Source organism: Oryx dammah, unplaced genomic scaffold, assembly GCF_014754425.2.
Source record: "Oryx dammah isolate SB20612 unplaced genomic scaffold, SCBI_Odam_1.1 HiC_scaffold_28, whole genome shotgun sequence".
Lineage (NCBI taxonomy): Eukaryota > Metazoa > Chordata > Mammalia > Artiodactyla > Bovidae > Oryx > Oryx dammah.
In genome coordinates this window covers 68,137,245-68,161,002 of record NW_024070212.1, presented here as the reverse complement: position 1 = coordinate 68,161,002, position 23,758 = coordinate 68,137,245, and the positions used below count along the sequence as shown (strand labels likewise).

The 23,758-nt window shown below is 38.2% G+C and overlaps 1 protein-coding gene across 1 annotated transcript in view; it reads right to left on the bottom strand.

Annotated features, from left to right (window-relative positions):
- ERICH3 (glutamate rich 3) overlaps window positions 1–23,758 on the bottom strand; it is a 125,278-nt gene that overhangs the window by 51,385 nt on the left and 50,135 nt on the right. The window contains exons 7-8 of the mRNA XM_040232552.1: window positions 18,721–18,939; window positions 5,289–5,469 (exon numbers count right to left, since the gene is read on the bottom strand). Coding sequence (XP_040088486.1) covers window positions 5,289–5,469; window positions 18,721–18,939 — 400 coding nt within the window. The remainder of the gene's footprint in view (window positions 1–5,288; window positions 5,470–18,720; window positions 18,940–23,758) is intronic.

The window sequence follows — 23,758 nt, the reverse complement described above, 5'->3', positions numbered from 1 at the left end:
TGGTGGAAAATAAAAGTTGAAACAGACCTGAAAACTGTCTGAACTTTGAATGTACTCCTGAACCCACTATAGTGGATTGAATATTGCCCTCCAAAAATTCATGAATACTCAGAAGTTCAGAATGTGACCTTATTCTGAGATAGGGTCTTTGTAGATATAATCAGGGAAGGCTCAAGATGAGATTATCCAGAATTTGTTTTCTCCTAAATCCAATGACTGATGTCCTTATAAGAAGAGGAAAGGACACACACACACACACACACACACACACACATGTGAGGATAGAAGCACAGGTTGAAGTGATGGAGCTACATGCCATGAAACACCAAGGATTTTGCTAAGGATCACCAGATGTTGGAAGAGGCAAGGAAAGATTCTCCCCTTCAGCTTTTAGAGGGAGCATGGCCCTGCTAAGACCTTAATTTTAGACTTCTGGCCTCCAGAACCATGATAAATTTCTATTGTTTTAAGCCATCAAATTTAGGAGCACTTTCTATGTCAGCCCCAGGGAACGAATAAACCTACAAAGGGATTCATTGGCCGAAGACAGAGGGTATACTGGCTCAAAGTGTTTACTCTGACAAATCATTGGATGATCACTAAACTATGAAAATACAGAGACAAACCTAACAGATTAGCCTTAAAAATATAAACAAAATTAAAAATAATCAGAGCAGAGACATTAATGGCTATATACCAAGGAAAGAGGGCATGAACTTCAGATTTGTTCTAGATAAGCTGCTAAACAACAACAAAACCAAGAATAACTTTCCAGAGGGAAAGTGGAATTCAGAATCCACAGCTGCTGTAATACATGATCTAAAATGTCGAGTTTTCAACAACAACAGAAAAACCTCAAAGATAAAAAGAAACTGGAAAGGGTGTGACCCATTCTCAGGAAGTGAAGGCCATCAAACCCACTCCTAGGACGTGGCTCGAGAGAAATGGCAACTGATGTTTACACAGAAATCTTGTCTTTGTATACTCATTACAGCATGATTTATAATAGTCCCAAACTGGGAAAAGTGCAAGTGAAGTGAAGTCGCTCAGTCATGTCCAACTCTTTCTGACCCCATGGACTGTAGCCTGTCCATGGTATTTTCCAGGCAAAAACCCAGGGATCGAACCCAGGTCTCCTGCATTGCAGGCAGACTCTTTACTCTCTGAGCCATCAGGGAATCCCACCAGGGAAACAATACAAATGTCCACCAATTGGGTAAATGAATAAAATGCGGTAGATCCACAAAATAGAATATATTCAGTGCTATGAGAAGAGAGCAACTATTGATAAATGCTACAATGGATGACTCTCAAAAATACTATGCCTATGGCTGATTGATGTTGATGTATGGCAGAAACCAACACAATATTGTAAAGCAATTATCCTCCAGCTTCCCAAGTGTCTCAATGGTAAAGAATCCACCAGCCAATCAAGGAGACACAGGTTTGATCCCTGAGTCAGGAAGATCCCCTGGAGAAGGAAATGGCAACCCACTGCAGTATTCTTGCTGGGAAATCCCATGGACAGAGGAGCCTGGTGGGCTACAGTCTATAGCGTTGCAAAGAGTCAGACACAACTTAGTAGCTAAACAACAACAAAAAATAAAATTTTTAAATTTTTTAAAATTATATACAATAAGTTAAAAAACCCCATATGCTAACTGAAAGAAGCAAGATACAAAATCCTACCTATTGTATGATTTCATTTACAAGAGGTCCAGAGAAGGCAGACCTGTAGAACCTGAAAGCAAATCAGTGCTGCCCTGGGGCTGCCTATGAGAGTGAGGATTCATTGTCAAAGTGTGGGCACAAAGGAAAACAGTGATAATGACTGCACAGCCCTATAAAATTCCTAAATATCTGTGAATTGTCCACTTAACAGTGGATGAACTTTATGGAATGCAAGCTACACCTATTTTTAAATTTTTTTTAATCAATATATAATAACAAGTTAAAAAAAAAAATAGTTAACATAAGTCAAGGTACAATAAGATACTTTGGTTTTAGGTACAGACTAAGAACCATGACCAATGAAGAGAGAGGGATAAAATAGAATAGAAGTCAGCTGAGGAAACTTCACAACCTTAATCTGAATCTTAAAAGATGGGTAAGATCTGAATTTAAAATACAATTTTGAATTTAAAATTCTTTGTCCTGTTACAAAGAAAATAGCACAGGAAAAGATCAGATAACAGTGTGTGGTGGGGATGGGAGGAGGAGGCAGGGGGACCAGTGAAACAGCTCCCGTGTTTGTGAAGAAATAGTGAGGGATGCACAAATAGTTACAACATGATCAGGTTATGGAAACACAAGAAGATGGGGCAGAAAGGGGATTATAAGAGAGCCAGAAAAAAGTTACTTTGTTCTTCATATCCACATGAACCCAGGAGGCCAGAGTCTGCCTTATTTGAAGGATGAATGGTAAATAAAACTGCTGTGAAGAACAGAACTCTTTACAAGTAGCAAAAATATTCTGTGACTTCACAGGTGTACATAATACACAATCAATCTATGGCCTGATGTCTAAAATCAAACTGCAAGACATCATGAATCACTATGATAATAGATGCACTTGCTATGTTCCTAAATAATTGTATTGTTATGCTCATCCAAAAGCAAGACAAATTAACAAATGCCACATTTTTAATGAGTTTACTGCTCCAAGCATAATGCTAAAGGCCCTTTTTCTTAAAGCAGAAATCTTCTAAAAACCTATTCACATTTCACTGAATCACACAGCTTTGATTTGTAAAAGGGCAGATTCTTTTCAGTCCAGCTAAATTGCTAAGATTGCTGAACTATAAGTCAACTTGAAGCCACCCAACTTTTTCAGTTTTGAACAATTACTTTCTTAGCAATCAAGGGCAAGCTGAGATAAAATTATTGTATGGACAGGATTCAATTATTTAAGTCCCCATTCCATCCTATTATTTAAGATTGTCCAATGACATAACATAAAGTCAGTCCTAGGATCAATATGCATGCAAAATAACACTTAGCTGAGTAACACTCTCCAGTAACCTTTTGTAATCTTATCACACAGTGTATATCATCTCCCAGAAAATCCTTCAGCTGTCTTGTTCTTTTTTCAATTGTATGTACATTTTCTAACAGTCAAAAAGCCATTATATATGAATTCTGTTGAATAAAGTGTGATCCAAGACCCAGGGAAAGTTTCATTATGTTAATTCCAATTTGAGGCTATAGCTAATTTTAGAAATTCTAAATTAATAGTTGAAAATGACACTTTCAAAAAATAAGTGCAATCATTTATCATTACGGGTTTCATAGCCCTCATATTATGAAAATATTTGAAACCCTTTGCTACTGAGAATAGCTAACTGGGGCCAGATAGTATTTAAACTAAACAAGGGTCCTGAACCTAGAGGCAGAAAGGGGTGGAATCAGCTCTTAACCCTGGTCAGAACTGGGAGAGTGACCTTGGGGAGGTCTGTACCTCTGATGCCTCTCATTTTTCTCATCTACACAATAAAAGGAATGAATTCTCAAATGCTATGACATAATAAATTCTATTTCAGGCAAATACATAAAATGGGGAAAATAATTTCTAGCATTATTTTTTTAAAGAAATTTTTTATACTTTTATAAAGAAAAATGTTTTTCATTATAAAACTATATATAGTTCATTATATAATTTGATATGTATATAATTATTTATAATATATAATATTTTACTCTAAGTTAAAACCAGCATTCAATTGTTTATCCTTTCTTATGTTGGAAACTTTTCAGTATTTTATCCCTAAATACGTATAGTTCTTTTTAAGTGCTAGAACTTTTTTAAGTTAATAGTCACTGTTTTTGATGATGAGAGAAATCAGAAAAGTCAAAAGTAACAACACCATGCTTGCTCCCAACTCCTCCCTTCAATCTCTAAGTCTATATCTAGATTACCCAAATATAAATATTTCTTTTAATCAGTAAAAACTCTATCATTTTCTAAAGAGTTTCTTAAGCAAGGAAATAACAAATACAATCCTATAACAACACTTCCTTTTAATTGCAGTTCCACAGAACTAACTACTGACCAAAAACACTTTGGTACAATATGTAAAATCCTATGCAGCCATGAAATTAAAAGATGCTTACTCCTTGGAAGGAAGGTTATGACCATGGCAAAACCAATACAATATTGTAAAGTAATTAACCTCCAATTAAAATAAATTAATTTATATTAAAAAATAAAGAAAGAAATAAAAATTGAGTTATTATATGATCATCAAAAAAAAAGCAGAGACATTACTTTGTCAACAAAGGTCTGTCTAGTCAAGGCTCTGGTTTTTCCAATGGTCATGTATGGATGTGAGAGTTGGACTGTGAAGAAAGCTGAGCACTGAAGAATTTATGCTTTTGAACTGTGGTGTTGGAGAAGACTCTTGAGGGTCCCTTGGACTGCAAGGAGATCCAACCAGTCCATTCTGAAGATCAGCCCTGGGATTTCTTTGGAAGGAATGATGCTAAAGCTGAAACGCCAGTACTTTGGCCACCTCATGTGAAGAATTGACTCATCTGAAAAGACTCTGATGCTGGGAGGGATTGGGGGCAGGAGGAGAAGGGGACGACAGAGGATGAGATGGCTGGATGGCATCACCGACTCGATGGACGTGAGTCTGAGTGATCTCCGGGAGTTGGTGATGGACAGGGAAGCCTGGTGTGCTGCAATTCATGGGGTCTCAAAGAGTCAGACACGACTGAGTGACTGAACTGAACTGAACTGATATTGGATATAAAAATTATCTTATGCTAACAAACATGGATTTATAATCAAAGGGAAATGAAAATGTAATAAAAGCATTTAGCCAAATTTTGTACTGCATTATTTAGGTGTGGTCCACCCTGAATGTTACTGGATTTGTGATTTTATCTCAGCATACTTCTAAAGAACAAATTGCCAATCTAATATTTTTCTCTTAGAATAATGTATGGTATAATTCATGATGGCAAGCCAAATAGTTAACTTGTAATTTGGGGGACAGTTATTCGTGCAACATTTTAATGATCGTATATCTATATCTCAAGATTAATCTGTTACTGGGTTAAATCTCTCCAAATTCTTTCTTCCACAATCTGCAAGAGTAATTGCTGCTTCAGTTTCAATCATGGAGCAGTAAATCTGGATTTACTTTTAGGCAGCTGGTTTATAAGTCCCTGGATATGCATAATTTCATAGAGTGATTGAAGTCATTTTGATATTATATCAACAATAGCTTATCTATAGCATCAACTGCAAACTGCAAGCAATTAAAAAATTCACATTTTATGTGTACCTTTTTCAAGTAGCTTGCCTGTGTAGACACACAGGTTTTCTCCACCACAGTGCTGTTGATAAACTTTTATTTCATCCCGGAAATCTGGGTGATCATAAGCTAGGTGCACATTTTTCCCCAAATAAATCATTGTAATAGCTGCATTACTGTGCAGTGGTGTTTTATGAATCCTTCTTGAATCCTAGAATAAACAAAAGGGGGAACTTATTAACTAATCTCCTTCTAATCAGAATGTGATGACATTGTAATACAAAGAATACAAAAGGCTATTTTTATGAACCTAGCAAAAAAAAACCTTTATAATATGTCAACATATACAGTGCACAAAAAGTCAACTCCATTACAAAATAAATACCCTTAACAATTATAACATATATACATTTTGGCTTTGTGTTTTTAATGTAAATTCTGGGGATCTAGACAAAGTTTGTCACCTTTTAGCTCATGTACGTGTCTTTTTTTCATGTAACAAAAACATCAATGACGTGAAGAGGAAAACTACTCTTGGTTCTTTTATCTGGTTCCCAAATAAAAATTTAAATCAAATTAAATAAATAAATATTGGTGACATAATTTTCTTCTAATCCAAATGGATGTTAACTGTGACTGAGCAATTGTTTTTGTAATTGAGTGTTATATCTTTATGCTTGTGCACTGACAAGACATCCTTCCCTAAGTTTATTCTATGTGAGAGGGATAGGCATACATTTGATTCTTCCTGCAGTCACCCTGAGGATCAGGAATAATATATGTCAGATATTTGGGATTATCCAGTTTAATAGGAGGCATTCAGTTCAATGAAAAACAAACACTATCAATATTAGCCTTAAATAGCAAACAATATACCCAACCAAAAAATATCACCTCATAAGCCTATTTGATATTCTATGGCACTGACCAATTTAAATTATGTATAAAATAAACAACAAACTCAAATGTGAGATTAAATATCCAAAGTCTTGCCTCCTGGTTTATATTCTGAAGTATTTTTTTTCATAGTAGTGAATAAGCACACTGTTTGCCTAACCTCTAAGAGGAAGACAGGGAAAGGGAAGTAGGAAAAGGAAGAGAAAGAAGAGGTAGCGAAACAGAATGGCTCCTTGAAAGACTTCAAGAGGTCCCAGTAAGAATATTGTAGGCTGCTAGAACTATACAGATACAAGGCATTACTTTTAATCTACTTCACTTTTCTAAAAGTCAATTTTCAGCTAAATGAAAAATGTGAAGAGACCAGCTTTCAGTGAATCCAAGGCAATGATCTGAGTTTGATTTCATTGACTTACAGACGCCTTGGAAACATGCATTTTACTGAGAATGACAAAGTTCAAAAAAAAAAAAATTCTGAAGGAACTACTAAAATACTTCTATCTCTAAATCCATTTCCTTCTACCTTGGAGGATTCTTTCTTTTTTTTTCATTCACTTTTATTTCTTTGAAGAAAAAACCAGAGGAGGTAAATTTGATGAAATTCTGCAAATGACACTCTGAGATTTAAAATTTGAGCACACTGTCTTGCCTGTGGACAGAGCTCCCAAATAGAGAGATAATCCAGAGAACTATTTCAGGGACTTCAGGAGCCATGACAGCAAATCAGCAAACTGGATAATTCTCTGCAGACTAGAAACTTCACTCTGCATCACAGTGGAAAGCATAGGTATGATGGCAGGCCCAGCTCCTAGTTGCAAAGTCATCCCATATTTCCTCTTGCCTGAGCGACTATGGAGCTGTGACACGCACGTGTGCAGCCCAACCCACAATCACCAGCCTAAGGCAAATCCAGCTCCAAGCTCCCACTAGAGCATTTAATGATGTGGAGGATTAAATAAGAACATCCCACTTCGTTAAGCAATACTTTCTGAAGTGGCATGGATTCAGAGGTAGCCCTGAGAGCTTCTGGGAGATAAGCACTACATAAATACAAGATAATAGTGGGATTAGAGTGGAGGAAGAGCCCGCCTCGTCAGTGCAAAAAGAAAACCTGGATGGAAGAATGTTTAAAAATAAAATCAAGGACAGCTCTTCACCGTTTTCATTTACTCATATTCATATTTTTTCTGCTAAAGTGTATTTCTGATAGCAACATCTCTTTTCTCTTGGGTCTGGTTGCTTCATTCCTTTTTAAAATATTCCCCAATCATTGCTACCAAGTTACACCTTCTGGGTTCTAATAGGAGGCCTAAGTGACAGCTCATTAAATACATCCACTAAGAAATGAAGGATTGTTTCCTGCAGTTGACTAAATTGCCTCTAAACTTACAGTCTTCCAAGGTTATAATGAACCCAGACTGATGAAACTTTAACAAGCTTTCATGGCCCTTTCTGCTGTCCTCAAGCAAGTATCAGAACCTTCCATGAAAATTCAGTTGTGTTTCAAGAACAGGAGCAAGTCTCAAGCCTCTGTACAACTAAGGATTATCTCTCTTACTTCCTTGACCAGTTGCTTATGACTTTCCTTCTCATTTCTTTTCAGATTTCTCAAGCAAGTATAATCTGAACTGACAAAACAGCAAGCCTATTGAGTAGTGAACCAGTCAGCTACTATGTATTTGTAATACTTAGCATTCAGTGGATATATTAAATTTTCACTGGCATCTCTTTATCCCTGCCCAGGTCTACGTAATAGGTGGATTTTAAAGATTGAATAAGTGTCAAAGTTCCTGTTCTTGTTGATGTGTTGGGCAGCCCCTCCTCTCTATCTATAAGACAAGCCCTGATGAACTCTGAACATCATATCATACCTGGATCACTGTAGTTAACTTGCAGTTAGAATGCTAGAAAAAAAAGAGCATAAATTTGAGCTGTCCTAGGAAATCTGGATGCATGATTACCTTACTAATTGACCCCCACATGTCTATACAATTGTCCTTCAAATTCTCCCTCCTCCTGGATATCAGAGTGATCTACTGTCACTAAACAGATCATGTGACTCGCCTGCTTAAAGTCTTCCAATGATCCCCAATATCCATGGGATAAGGTTCAGCATTCCTCAGACAGTAAAAAAAAAAAAAGAAAGAAAGAAAAAAGGCTTATCTAACTCCTACTATCTTTCAACTATTGCAATTTCTTGTGTTACATCTAAAGGTACAGCAACTGAATTAATCGTAATGGTCCACACATGACCAACATGCTTTTAATCTCAAGGCCTATATAACTGTATGAGTCACATGGCTTTGACCTGTTTCCTTGTATTCCTCTCTCTCAGTAGATAGGACAGTATCTTGCCGATCTTTATGCCCCACCCCCTGTGTCTTGTCAGTGCTGACAGCTGTGCTGTGCTGTGCTGAGTTGCTCAGTCATGTCTGACACTTTGCGACTGTAGCCCACCAGGATCCTCTATCCATGGGGATTCTCCAGGCAAGTATACTGGAGGGATCGCCATGCCCTCCCCCAGGGCATCTGCCCAAACCAGGGATCAAACCCAGGTCTTCCACACTGCAGGTGGATTCTTTACCATCTGAGCCACTGGGAAGCCCAAGAATGCTGGAGTGGGTAGCCTATCCCTTCTCCAGGGGATCTTCCCTAACCAGGAGCCAAACTGGGGTCTCCTGCATTGCAGGCAGATTCTTTACCAGCTGAACTACTAGGGAAGCCCACTGACACCTAATACATTGATCTGAGTGGACACAGCCATGGAACAATTAGAGATTCCACATTCTGACCTTTGCTGAGACAAAAGCAGGCTGACCCCACCCAAAATCAGAAGCTTTCTACATTTACAGGAACTCATTAGGTACTAAAGCATGAAAAGTGATTCATGGTGTCCTGTTAAACAAGACATCACCTTTGTTGACTAAGCCTTGATATTGGTAAAAAGCCTGGCCATAGCGTGGCAGACAGTCTTCATGTTGACTCTTGATTCAGGTCTTGTTGTGCAGTCACTAAGTCAAGGCCAACTCTGCGACCCCATGGACTGCAGCCCACTTGGCTCCTCTGTCCATGGGATGTCCCAGGCGAGAATACTGGAGTGGATTGCCATTTCTTTCTCCAGGGGATCTTCCCAACCCAGGGATTGAACCCATGTCTCCTGAACTGGCAGGCAAATTCTTTACCACTGAGCCACCAGGGAAGCCCTATTCAAGTCTTTAGGAGAGGAAATTCTGACTTGAGCCAGAGGAAGAGTGCTGCAGTGCTCACATCTTAATGTTTCAGGAAGCCGCTGGTGTCTTCACTTTCCTCATTTAGTTCTGCTCTTTCCCTCCTCTTTCTCACTGGCTTTAACTTGTTCTCTCCTTCTCCCTCCTTTGCTTTTACTATGCATCTTCCTTGCCCTTTACCCCTGCCTGTTTTTCTTACTACTGTATGACCTATATCTCATGCAAATTCCTGACCTACCCCCAAACACCTTGGTCCTTCTGGACTTCTGGAGGAATCTGAGCTCCAGATTTTGAGGATGCTGAACTGACACTGGATTCTTTACTTCCTCGTCTCCCACAACAGAATGAATTCATTAAGTCTGTTAAGACCAGAAATTATCCAGCTGGATTTTGATTTTGGTGAGAAGGCCCCCAAATCGGACCCTCTTAGTAATAGTCTGCCCTGACTCCTAGAAGCATTTCTGGTTCTTCCTTTCTTCTAGGGTGTTGTTCTCCAATGCCAGCTGCAAAGATATTTTGATTGTTGAATTGACTTTTTGTATACTGTTTTTAAGTTCTTTTTAGTTATGTAGTCACCAAACTGCAGTGCTAATTTTAAGCAAAAGCATTGTTTAAAGGAAAATGTTGCCTAAAATAAATCAAGCCTACCATGAAATATGTTGAATTACCATATATTAAAATCATGCTGATATTTTTCCTTTTTCATTCTCAAATCTTAGTCTACTGATGAGAAAAACTAACAGTAAAAATACCAAGGTAATGCACTGGCTAGAAGAAATTTTTAAAGTATTTTAAATTTTAAAAATATTACTTAAATTAACTCAAACAAAGGAAATGTGCAATTTCCCCACAAAGCTAATATTTGTTAGGCTTTATTTGTTACTGGAGGAAAGGGATCTATACCTGAAAGGCATAACTGTCATCTGTAATATTTACCTAAGCTAAAAAGTATAACTAAAAGTTACTTTTTGCATGGATTTAAGCAATACCCATTTATGAACACACTGCTAATAAACATGTGACTAAATGTAAATAAAATCAAACACCTGTTCTCAACAAGCTTCATAACCTGGGAGTAGAAATAAGAATAAAGGTACATGAATATTTATGTTAAGCAGAAAATATTAAAGAACATAGGAAAAGTAACAAAGTCCTTTTGAAGGGAAGAAGAGATGGAATCCTATTACTGTGTAGAGAAATACAGTATAGAGCATAGAGTCTTTGAGAAGATCAGGGAAAGATAGGTGGAGAAATACATTCTTCTTATCTGTTATGCATTCTCAGGCAATTCATAGAATATCTGGCATAAACTAATTTTTAAAAAGTATATACCTGAGATGGGGAGGTAGTAGAGCAGCCAGTTGAGGGTATAGAAAATAGTTCAGCTTGGCTTGGCTAGGAGCAGAGGGAAAGCTGGAAAAGGGCCAAAATCAGAAGCCCTTAAATGCTAGTACACTAGGCATGCCCCTTTATTCTGATGGTTTGACATCTGGGTCCTTGCTGACCCTGGGATATACCTCACCCAAGACTAACCAGTTTCTAGACATATTAAGGGCTTCCCTGGTGGCTAAGAATCCGCCTGCCCAAAGCAGGAGACGCAAGTGACTCTGGTTCAATATCTGAGTCAGGAAGATCCCCCAGAGAAGGAAATGGCAACCCACTCCAGTATTCTTGCCTAGGAAATCCCATGGAAAGAGGAGCATGGCAGGCTACGGTCCATGGGGTCACAAGAGTTGGACACCTTTGCGACTAAACCACCAGACATAATAAATGACTTGCCTAGGACAACATTTATCATATACAAACTAACCGAGAGCCATATCCACCCGCCCCCAGTCTCTAGCAAACTGGGCCCATATTCCCCTGTCCTTACCAGGCACCAGACAACTGAGGACAGCCCAACACCGAAGCCTGCCAAAACCATTCCTACCATCCTGTCCTAGGCCTGCTTACCCTCTGTCGCCTGATCCTTCCGCAGAAACCACAACAGAGCTCTTTCCCACCTTTTCCTCCCACCCTCACTCCTGACAGTCCTGGTGCTTCCCTGGATGGCCCTACAAGGCCTGGTGTGATGGTTAATTTTATCTATCAACTTTGCTGAGCCACAGTGCCAGATATGTGGTCAAACAATATTCTAGGTGGAAGCCTGACTAAAATAAACAGGCATGTCCCTTCCTCTTGAGAACTGTAAGTGACAAACTTAAAGGCAAGTATCCTGATCTATAGGTCTCAACATAGGTGAATAATAATGTGACATCTTAAAGCAGGAGGACTACCTCACTTTCATTAGGAAAGCGGAAACTAGTGAAAGGTTTTAAGCAGGGGAGAAAAAAGTTGGGAGCTATTCTACAAAGTTTAATTTTAACACCATTATTCAGAATCTACTACTACTGAGATGGACGCTGCTTACACTCCTCTCCCATTCCTGTCTTTAACTCTCTGCTCCCTGCTCTGCTAACTCCCTCCCTCTCTGCTAACTTCCTCCCTACCTTTCAGGCATCTGTAATTGCATAGTGCTTATGTGAAGTCTTGGAGAAGGAAATGGCAACCCACTCTAGTACTCTTGCCTGGAGAATCCCATGGAGGGAGGAGCCTGGTAGGCTACAGTCCTTGGGGTCACAAAGAGTCGGACACGACTGAGCGAGTTCACTTTCACTTCACTATCTGAAGTCTAGAAGGTAGACAGGGGACCTCAGGCAAATAGGAGAAAGCCCCAGACTAGTTCAAGCCTGGAGAAACTCTTTGCCCTCTCTTTCATAAAACATATAAGAAATTAATGCAAACTATGTTTCATTTTTTTAATTGATAAACATAATGTTTAAATAGGTTCTTATTTGGGCTTCCCTGGTGGCTTGAGTGGTAAAGAACCCACCTGCAGTTAGAAGATGCGGGTTCGATCTTTGGGTTGGGAAGATCCCCTGGAGTAGGAAATGGCAACCCACTCCATTATTATTGCCTTGAGAATCACATGGATAGAGGAGGTTGGCAGACTACAGTCCATAGGGTTGCAAAGAGTTGGACACAACTGAAGCAACTTAGCATGCATGCAAGTTCTTATTTGAAAGCCTTTATTTTCACATCTATAAACACTGTTCACACCTATAAACAGTATATAGGACATCCACATTTTCAGTAGGTGGCTGTGTAGAATAGGTGATAGGTAGTCCTGAGTGGAAACACAAAAATCTGCAGATTGGTGAGGTAAAACTCAGAGTAAAATCTAACTCATTGCAGAGATTCCATAAAAGCCTTATAAGCTCTGCAGGTATTATATATTCACATTATAAAGCAACAGGGTACAGAAGCAATGTGCTGCGCTGTGAAATCTACACCATGTCATTTGGCTTCCTGGATCATGGCCTAGAGACAGAGACCAAAGAAGCCAGGGATCCTGTTCTACATACGCACAGGGAAACAGGGGACGGGCCACCAGCAAGCCGTATTTCTTTGGCTCTTTCTTTTAAGAGCATTTTCATTGTGATGGTAGTCATGAAAGTATGAATTTAATGTGTAAATTAATTATGAGAGCCATCTTTCCTTAAATGACTCTTTTCTAGATCAAATGTAAAATAAATCCAAATATTTAAATGAAAGTACACGATTTACCCCACTGTGCCAATTTCATTCTTAAACCCAGGACCTAGGAGCTAGTGACAAATCCAAGAGACATCCAGAAAACTACTGAAGCCATGTGAGAAGATGATCACATTTTGAATAGAAAGACAAGTGTCAAGGGTCTAAGCCTATGGTGATGTCCAGGTTTAGGGTTGATGATGAAAGAGATACAGAGGAGCAAGACAATAGGTAAAAGGAGAGAGCAAAGAACCATGAAAGTAGAGTGCCATGAGGCAAGAGAGAGAAGCTTCAAGGAGGAGGCAGTAATAACATAAGATACTACTATCAAAGGAAACTCATGGTAAATAGAAAATATAAACTAAGATGGTAGAAATAAGTCTAAACATACCACAAAATAAATCAGTAATTAAACTCACTAATGAAATGGATAGATTCTCAGTTGAAATAAACAGAAAGCACACATATGCTACACGAACATATTTAAAGTCTAAAGCTTTAAAGACATTGAAGAGTGAAAGTAAAAGTAAATATATATATTCATATATATATAAATAATCTTTATGTGATTGTGGTTTTCATAGATAGGAAAAAAGTTGAAACAGTGACAGATTTTATTTTCTTGGACTCCAAAATCACTGCAGACAGTGACTGCAGCCTTGAAATAAAAGATGTTTGGCTCCTTGGAAGCAAAACTATGACAAATCCAGACAGCATATTAAAGAGCAGAGATATGACTTTGCTGACAAAGATCTGCCTAGTCAAAGCTATGGTTTTTCCAGTAGTCATGTACAGATCTGAGAGTTGGACCATAAAGAAGGCTGAGTGCCAAAGAATTGATGCTTTTGAACTGCGGTGCTTGAGAAGACTCTTGAGAGTCCTTTGGACTACAAGGAGATCCAATCAGTCAATCCTAAAGGAAATAAGTCCTGAATATTCATTGGTAAGACTGATGCTAAAGCTGAAGCTCCAATACTTTGGCCACTAGATACAAGGAGCTGACTCATTGGAAAATATCCTGATGCTGGGAAAGATTGAGTGCAGGAGGAGAAGCGGGCAACAGAGAATGAGATGGTTGGATGGCATCACTGACACAATGGACATGAGTCTGAGCACACTCTGGGAGATAGTGAACGACAGGGAAGCCTTGTGTGTTGCAGTTCATGGGGTCTCAAAGAGTCAGACACAACTTAGCAACTGAACAACAACAATATATAATCTAAAGAAAATAAGGAGAAATACTATTAGACAAAATAGATTTTGAGGTCAAAAGTAATAATAAAGAGGATTTTTTTTAATAATAAAGAATATTTTTACCAGTAAGATAAAGTATCCTAAATCTGAGGGCATATAACCAAGTATTCTCAATATTTATAAAACAGAACTCAATTAATTATAGGAAGAAACAGACAAATCCACAACTAAAGAGAATTAATTCTCACTAGAACTCAATAACTAAGAGACCACGTGGATAAAAAGAATAATAAGGATGGAAAATTACGAGTAACACAATTGGACATTTCTTACCTATTGGAAGAATTCTGCTCCCAACAATTAGAAAATCACATTCTTTACAAAAATTGAGCCTATTTTAGCCCACAAAGCAAATCTCCACAAGTACCAAAGGATCAAAATCATACAGAACAAGATGCTTTTTAAGAGTAGCATTCAGTAAACAAAAGGAGTTCTAGGATTTAAAATATGGCAGGAAGAGAAAAATGCCAATAACCCACAGATATAGAGAATGGATTTGTAGTTGCCGAGGGGAAGGGGGTTGGGGAAGGAAAGACTGAGAGTCTGGGATTAGCGGATGCAGACTATTATATACAGGACTGATAAACAACAAGGTCCTCATGTCTAGCGTGCGTGTGTGCTCAGTGCTGTGCAACTCTTCACAACCCTATGGACCATAGGCCGCCAAGCTCCTCTGTCCATGGAATTATCCAGGCAAGAACACTGGAATGGGCTGCTATTTCCTTCTCCAGAGGATCTTCCTGACCCAGAGATTGAACCCACATCTTCTGCGTCTCCTGCACTGGCAGGTGGTTCTTTTACCACTGAGCCATCTGGGAAGTCCAATATTATAGCACAGGGAACTAGATGCAATATCCTGTGAAAAATCATAATGGAAAAGGATATGAAAAAGGATATATAACTGAGTCACTCTGCTGTACAGTAGAAATTTAACAGAACATTCTAAATCAACTGTACGTCAATAAAACTTTAAAAAAGAAAAATGTCAATAGAATGTGTGGAAGATAAAATTGAAGAAATCTCCCAGCAAGTAGAACAAAGGTAAAGAAGCAGAAAATATGAGAGAAAAGCTAAGAATATTAGAGCATCAGTCTAGTAGCACCAACATTCTCAAAATAAGATTTCCAAAAAGAGAGAACAGAAGTTAAAAAAAAAAAAAAAAAGACCAAGTCAGACTGAAGCCTTGTGAACTCAAGAGTCAGACACACCAAGGTCTGTCAGAGCCAGGATGCCTACTGACATCCGCTGTGTTCCTAACCTGAAGTAGAATGCCCAGGGGAAGCTGGCTCAGATGCTTATCTATCTATGCTTCACTGGTCATGACCACAGGGTGGAGAAGTTGCTGCTCTCTCCTCTGTGCACAGCTACAGAAGCCCATTTGTCTGAGTATATTCCTGCTGGACATCTAGCATCTGGCTCACATGAGGACTTCATTGCCGCTGCTGCTGCTAAGTCGCTTCAGTCATGTCCGACTCTGTGTGACCCCATAGATGGCAGCCCAACAGGCTCCTCTGTCCCTGGGATTCTCCAAGCAAGAATACTGCAGTGGGTTGCCATTTCCTTCTCCAGCGCACGAATGTGAAAAGTCAAAGCGAAGTCGCTCAGTCGTGTCTGACTCTTAGCGACCCCATGGACTGTAGCCTACCAGGCTCCTCTGTCCACTAGATGCCCTGATTCTGGTGAGCCCCATTTTTCTAAGAAAATTAAAAGACACTTGCTCCTTGGAAGAAAAGCTAGGACAAACCTAGACAGCATATTAAAAAAGCAGAGACATTACTTCGTTGACAGAGGTCCGTAATAGTCAGTGCTATGGCTTTTCCAGTGGTCATGTATGGATGTGAGAGTTGGACTGTAAAGAAAGCTGAGCACCAAAGAATTGATGCTTTTGAACTGCAGTATTGGAGAAGACTCTTGAGAGTCCCTTGAACTGCAAGGAGATCAAACCAGTCAATCCTAAAGGAAATTAGTCCTGAATATTCATTGGAAGGACTGATGCTGAAGCTCCAATACTTTGGCCACCTGATGCAAAGAACTGACTCATTGGAAAAGACCATGATGCTGGGAAAGATTGAAGGCAGGAGGAGAAGGGGATGACAAAGGATGAGATGGTTGGATGGCATCACTGAGTCCATGGACATGAGTTTTAGCAAGCTCTGGGAGTTGGTGATGGACAGGGAAACCTGGTGTGCTGCAGTCCATGAGGTTGCAAAAGAGTTGGACATGACTGAGTGACTGAACTGAACTGAATTTTTTAGGATCACTCATGACCTGACTTCTCTTACTTCCCCACCAGGAGCTCTTAAAACTGTAAGGAACCAAACCTAGATGGTGACCTAAAGCTCTATTCAGTTTATTTTCTCCTGGAAATATTAGCCTTTCATTACGATGCTAAGTGTGAGCTTTTTTCTGAAGTTTTATGCATATAAATAATAGAACTCCAAAGAAAAGCAGGGACTCAATTAATACATTTGTCAGTATACTGGTTGCTCTGAGAAGGAGTTGGGGATGTAACAAGGTAGGAAATAGGGGGCTTATCATATGACAAAAGTCTGCTACTTTGTTGAGAATTAATGGTATATACATAGGTTTTTAATTGTTGTTTAATCTGAACATAAAGATCTTACATATTCTTATGGTTTATATGATATTTAAACATTTTTTAGAAAAGTAGGACTGGGTAGAGTTCATCTCAGTAATATATATTTTTAACATTAGAAAATCAAATTTGCCACCAAATAAGGACGATGAGGAAATTACAGTTCTTGCAAATGGAGGCCACAGCCTTTAAGAGAGCATGTATGTTGGCCTGGTGGAGACAAATGCCAGCATTCAAAGAATAGACAGTAAATTTGTGGATTAGTAGATTGTAATATCATGGCCCCAAATATCCACTACCCCCTCTTTATAAGAGGATGATACCTCCACTCTATGTCAGGCTTTAGTTATAGAATTCAAGTGCAAGTGACAAGTATCACTCCTGAATGGAATCTACAAAGCATTCCATGACTCCGTTTGTCCACGAGGCAAACACCCCCAGGCAGGGATGATTCATCCAGTCTGGGTCGCAGAATTGCCACTGAACACCAACAGACAATAATGATAAAAAGAAGTTGCTCTATAATCTGGGTCACCTGGGGTTGCTTGTTAGAAAGAAGCTATAGTAAACTAGACTTCAGAACTCTGCAGTAGGAAAGGAGATAACAGTAGTCTCAGGCTACAGAATGTGAGGAAAGGATTTAGTTACTCTATATAAGGCCTGGGTATATTGATAGATAGATGGATATTAGAGGAAAGAATAAACATCCAAATAGGAGAGAAGAATGACAGACCGTGCAAAGTGCCATGTAATGGGAAAAATATGCTCAAGGAACAGGGCTGGGGGAGGAAGGGGAGGGAACCTCAAGGATGAAGGATATAATGCTCTGTCAGAGACCGTAACAAAGATAGAGAATTGGTGAAAGGTGGATTGAAAGAAGGAAATCTAAGCAAGCAAGAGGAAAGTGAAAGTGAAATCACTGTCGTGTCCGACTCTTTGCGACACCATGGACTGTAGCCCACCAGGCTCCTCAGTCCCTGGAATTTTCCAGGCAAGGGTACTGGAGTGGGTTGCCATTTCCTTCTCCAGGGGATCTTCCCAACCTAGGGATCAAACCCGGGTTTCCCGCACTGCAGGCAGACACTTTACCGTCTGAGCCACCAGGGAAGCAAGAGGAAGATCGTCTCAATTTTTAGAGAAGGTTATTGGTGAGGATAGCTGCTGGGAGAGAGATGTGGATGGGGGTAAATGAAGCGCTGGAACTAGGCTGGTTCTGAACAGCCAGCATGCTATCGATGTGCAGTGTTGGAACTTCACTCCCTGATTCTCCAGCAGTGAAAGGTTGACCCAGTCAGTTGCCAATAACCACAGAAATTGCATATAACAGCTTATTGGTTGTGTATTTACACTATAAAGTAAGAGATTTTTGACCTTCATACTAGTCTGTGTCTGTAAAAGTGTAAATGCCGTTAGAGCTACATTCTTTATCAGTATTTTGAAGAATGATTACAACAAAACAATATATTTTAAGAACATGGAAAGGAAAATATTTATAAATATTATACAGTAATTTGCCAAAACTTATTAAAAGTGTTTTAATAATTATTTTATATGGTACATTGTGGTTTTCAATATGTTACTGAATATTCACAAATTAAATGTTAAAATACTTTCTGACATGATTGAATGGCAAATTGAAGGACATAAATGATTTGGAAATGGGTATAGCACAAACTAAATTTGAGTATAAGATTTACTTAATTTTTTGTCAATTATGCTAAATTATTCAATTGGATTACTTAAATATTTGGTTTCAGATTCATTTATATTTACTATATTTAAAAAAATATTATATTTTTTATGCAAGTCATTTGGCATTCAATTTTCCTAGATTCTGTTACTGCACATCCAGAGATCTAATAGTGCAATGTAATCGGGGCTAAATTAATGAAAGAAAAGTTGATTCCATAATCACCTTAGTAAAGACAGGTTCTAAGCCATTTGGAGCAGTGGTTGGACGAAATCTTCTCCTTCTCCATGTTTCAGGTCTATTTTCTCTTGTGATTTTTCCACTGGTGGGAGGAAGTGGAGGAGGAATAGGCATAATGTGACGGTTAATGCTTGGAAATTGGTATCGATTCATTCCCTGTGAATTGTCCATGGAGTTCCTGAACTTCATCATTGCCTTCTTGCCCTATAATTAGATTTCATGACATAAGAATGAGTGAAATAGATTTGGGAACCCAACATAACTCAAAATTACAGACAAGACTATGATTGACATTGCAGGCAAACACAACTGATATTAACAGGCAAACAAAGTGAAAGTGAAGTCACTCACTCTTGTCCGACGCTTTGCAACCCCATGAACCCCTGCCAGGCTCTTCCATCCACAGGATTTTCCAGGCAAGAATACTGGAGTAGGTTGCTGTTTCCTTCTCCAGGGGATCTTCCTGACCCAGGAATCAAACATGGGTCTCCTGCACTGCAGGCTGACTCTTTACCGTCTGAGCCACCAGGGGAGCCCCACTTAATAGCCCTGTAAAGATCTCTTCAAAAAACTTAGAGATACCAAAGATGGGCTCAATAAAGGACAGAAATGGTATGGACCTAAGAGAAGCAGAAGATATTAAAGAGGTGGCAAGCATACACAGAAACTATACAAAAAAAGATCTTCACAACCCAGATAATCACGATGATGTGATCACTCACTAGAGCCAGACATCCTGAAATGTGAAGTCAAGTGAGCCTTAGAAAGTATCACTATGAACAAAGCTAGTGGAGGTGATGGAATTCCAGTTGAGCTTTTTTAAATCCTAAAAGATGATGCTGTAAAAGTGCTGCACTCAATATGTCAGCAAATTCAGAAAACTCAGCAGTGGCCACAGGACTGGAAAAGGTCAGTTTTCATTCCAATCCCAAAGAAAGGCAATGCCAAAGAATGCTCAAACTACCGCACAATTGCACTCATCTCACACGCTAGTAAAGTAATGCTCAAAATTCTCCAAGCCAGGCTTCAGCAATATGTAAACCATGAACTTCCTGATGTTCAAGCTGGTTTTCCAAAAGGCAAATTGCCAACATCCGCTGGATCATGGAAAAAGCAAGAGAGTTCCAGAAAAACATCTATTCTGCTTTATTGACTATGCCAAAGCCTTTGACTGTGTGGATCACAATAAAGTGTGGAAAATTCTGAAAGAGATGGGAAACCCAGACCATCTGACTTGCCTCTTGAGAAACCTGTATGCAGGTCAGGAAGCAACAGTTAGAACTGGACATGGAACAACAGACTGGTTCTAAATAGGAAAAGGAGTACATCAAGGCTGTATATTGTCACCTTGCTTATTTAATTTATATGTAGAGCACATCATGAGAAATGCTGGGCTGGAAGAAGCACAAGCTGGAATCAAGATTGCCAGGAGAAATATCAATAACCTCAGACATGCAGATGACACCACCCTTATGGCAGAAAGTGAAGAAGAACTAAAGAGCCTCTTGATGAAAGTGAAAGAGAAGAGTGAAAAAGGTGGGTTAAAGCTCAACATTCAGAAAACTAAGATCATGGCATCCAGTCCCATCACTTCATGGCAAATAGATGGGGAAACAGTGGAGACAGTGTCAGACTTTATTTTTTTTGGCTCCAAAATCACTGCAGATGGTGACTGCAGCCATGAAATTAAAAGATGCTTACTCCTTGGAAGGAAAGTTATGACCAACCTAGACAGCATATTAAAAAGCAGAGACATTACTTTGTCAACAAAGATCCGTCTAGTTAAGGCTATGGTTTTGCCAATAGTCATCTATGGATGTGAGAATTGGACTATAAAGAAAGCTGAGTGCCAAAGAATTGATGCTTTTGAACTGTGGTGTTGGAGAAGACTCTTAAGAGTCCCTTGGACTGCAAGGAGATCCAACCAGTCCATCCTAAAGGAGATCAGTCCTGGGTGTTCATTGGAAGGACTGATGTTGAAGCTGAAACTCCAGTATTTTGGCCACCTGATGCGAAGAGTTGACTCATTTGAAGACCCTGATATTGGGAAAGATTGAAGGCAGGGCGAGAAGGGGACAACAGAGGATGGGATGGTTGGATGGCATCGCCAACTCAATGGACATGAGTTTGGGTGGACTCTGGGAGCTGGTGATGGACAGGGAGGCCTGGTGTGCTGCGGTTCATGGGGTTGCAAAGAGTTGGATACGTCTGAATGATTGAACTGAATCACATTTCATGACATACAAATGCATGAAGTAGAAGTGGTAACCTAACACAACTCAAAATTACATGCATTGACATTACATGCAAACACAACTGATATTAATAGGCAAACTTAGGACACCTCAATCTGTTGAAAAATGGCATTTTGCAGTATCCATAGCAAATCAAATTTTCATGGATTTCTAAACTTATTTAAGTATATATTTTAAACCAAACATACAATCATGGCATTTTTATAGCACTTTGGGGATTTTTCCTCAGTGATTCATTAAATATATGGGGACCCAGTACAGTGAAACAATTTAAAATCAATAGGTTTGAAGTGTTGTACTTCAAGACAGGATTGGGTAGTCCACTCAATGATGGGGTATTTGCACTTTTTTTTTACATTGATTTCACCCATCCAGGTGTTACAACATTCCTTGATAATATAGTTTCAAGTAATCAAAAACCTTGCCTCTGACCCAAAGTCTTTATTCAAGTTATTTTCTCCTAGAAATTTAACTTGTAAGAATAAATTTTACCCAGTTAACTGCACAAGTACATTTATGTAAGTGTGTATAAGGATACACACACAGGTACACTCACAAATATGTCTAAAAAATTTAATTGATCAGCTTGGGATTGACATGTACATGCTGCAATATATAAAATAAAATGCTTTTCCATGACAAAAAGAGAAAAAAAAATTTAGTTGAACTACCAAGTAGATCAGTAAAAGGATAGTTAAATAAAATTTGCTTTGTTATAAAAGATTCTCATCAAGCTTTAAAAAGAATACTGTTAATCTATTCTTTCAGAGTCCTGACATAAAAAGCTCCATGAAGCATGGTCATACAGTTCACTTAAATAATTTATATGTGGATTTCGATAAAATCAGGGATGACTGGAAGACTCTGAACACAGGGTTGCCTTTAAGGATCTGGATTATTTGTGGGGGTGGAGCATATAAATTTAGTCAACATTTAAAAGTACCTTATTGACTAAAAAGTACCTAATGTATAATCAAAAATTTTAGTTTCATGTGTATTTGACCCTCTGAATTTTCACATATTGATAATTTTTGTATATCCGAGGTAGTTTTCAAACTTTAGATTATCTTTAATCATTTAAATCTGTCTTATACCAATTTATTTAGTATTGTTTTAAATTTATTTTCAGCCGATTTATCTTTTATTTTGAGATGCTTAAATTGTAAAAAGTTATTTTTAAGAAAGAGAAGTCATTCCCCAAACATTCTCATTGCTATTAAACAAACGCAGATTAAATAAAGGCATGGGTACTCCATATTTTGATTGAAATAAACATTTATATGAACAGAAGGTATTTAGATAGATATTCACCAAGGGGCTTAGAATTATTAGATGTCTTGATGTTGCAGGTATTATTTATGCTTTCATTTTTCTTTTCTTACATTTTCCAATTTTTCTGTGCTGGTGTGCACTGACATTGTAATAACAAATATAAATTAAAGAAGTGAAAATAAGATAATAAAACAATAAAATCAATGAATTCAGAACATTTTGGTCTTGGGAGGTTCTACTTTTAATTTCTAAGTAGTCATCCATCATTGGCATGCCTTATTTGGTAATGAAGTTTAGTAAATTTTTTAAAAATTAAACTTCTGCTCCACACCTTGCTTTTTTTTCTAGCCCAAAGAATCTTGGACATCTCCCTATGGCAGTATAAATAATTTACCTTATTTTAAAATATTATTTAATATGCTATAACATTTTTAAACAATAAATTCTTAGGTGTCTTCCAAATGTTCACTATTGGAAATATTATAATTCTAAAATTCCTGAATCTATTTCTCGTCACATGCATGTATGTTCCTAGAATAAATTCCAATACGCTAAAATGCTTGAGCATGTTCATTTAAAATGTTGATAAATATTCCCATACTGCCTTCACAAATAGTTGTACCACTTTCTGTTCCCATCAATAGTGTATAAGAAACTCTCATTCCAAGTATAATCATTTTTAGTCATGTCATTAATTTACTTAGCATCTCAACCAATCTGTTTTGACCAAATTGCTTTTGCCTAAATCAAAGATCCTCACTCCTAATACTTGGAAAATTCAACTTACTTAAGTATGTCACACCTTCAAACAATTCCACCATGCATATCTTTTACTATTTAGTGGGTGCTTACTACATACTCAGCAGTCATGCAAACTATTATTCTTTAGGAATTTCTTGTTTGATTTTATATTAAGTAATTTTCATCATCAATGCCATTGAAAGAATTACATGTCTTTCTTGGCGGTATATTTTGACTGTCTACATCACAGTATAAACTCCAAAAAGTCAGAGAACATTGTCTGCTTTGATAATTGATATATTACTAATGCCTAGAGCAGGACCCAGTCAAAAGTAAATGCCCAGTTAAATTCCACTGGATGAAACATGTTAAGTTTAGCTGGTTGAAATTAACATGGAATTGATCTCAACCTTGTCAGCACGTATAAGCTACCATTTTTTAAATTAATTTATTTTTTAACTGAAGGATAACTGCTTTACAGAATTTTGTTGTTTACTGTCAAATCTCAAACATGAATCATAAGCTACCATTAAATGTCAATCCCTTACTCATTCACATCCTAAAACTTGGAAATGGTAAAATAAAAGGCCCTGTAAAGATTTAATTAATAAATCTACCCAGTGCCTCAGAGCAGATTTGGAAAATCACCTAAAAGAAAATCATTTACTAGTCAGAAGAAATTGAATATTACCCGATTGATAATGGTCACATATCTAACAGAAAGTGGGTCCAATCAAGTAGAGTTAATAGATAAT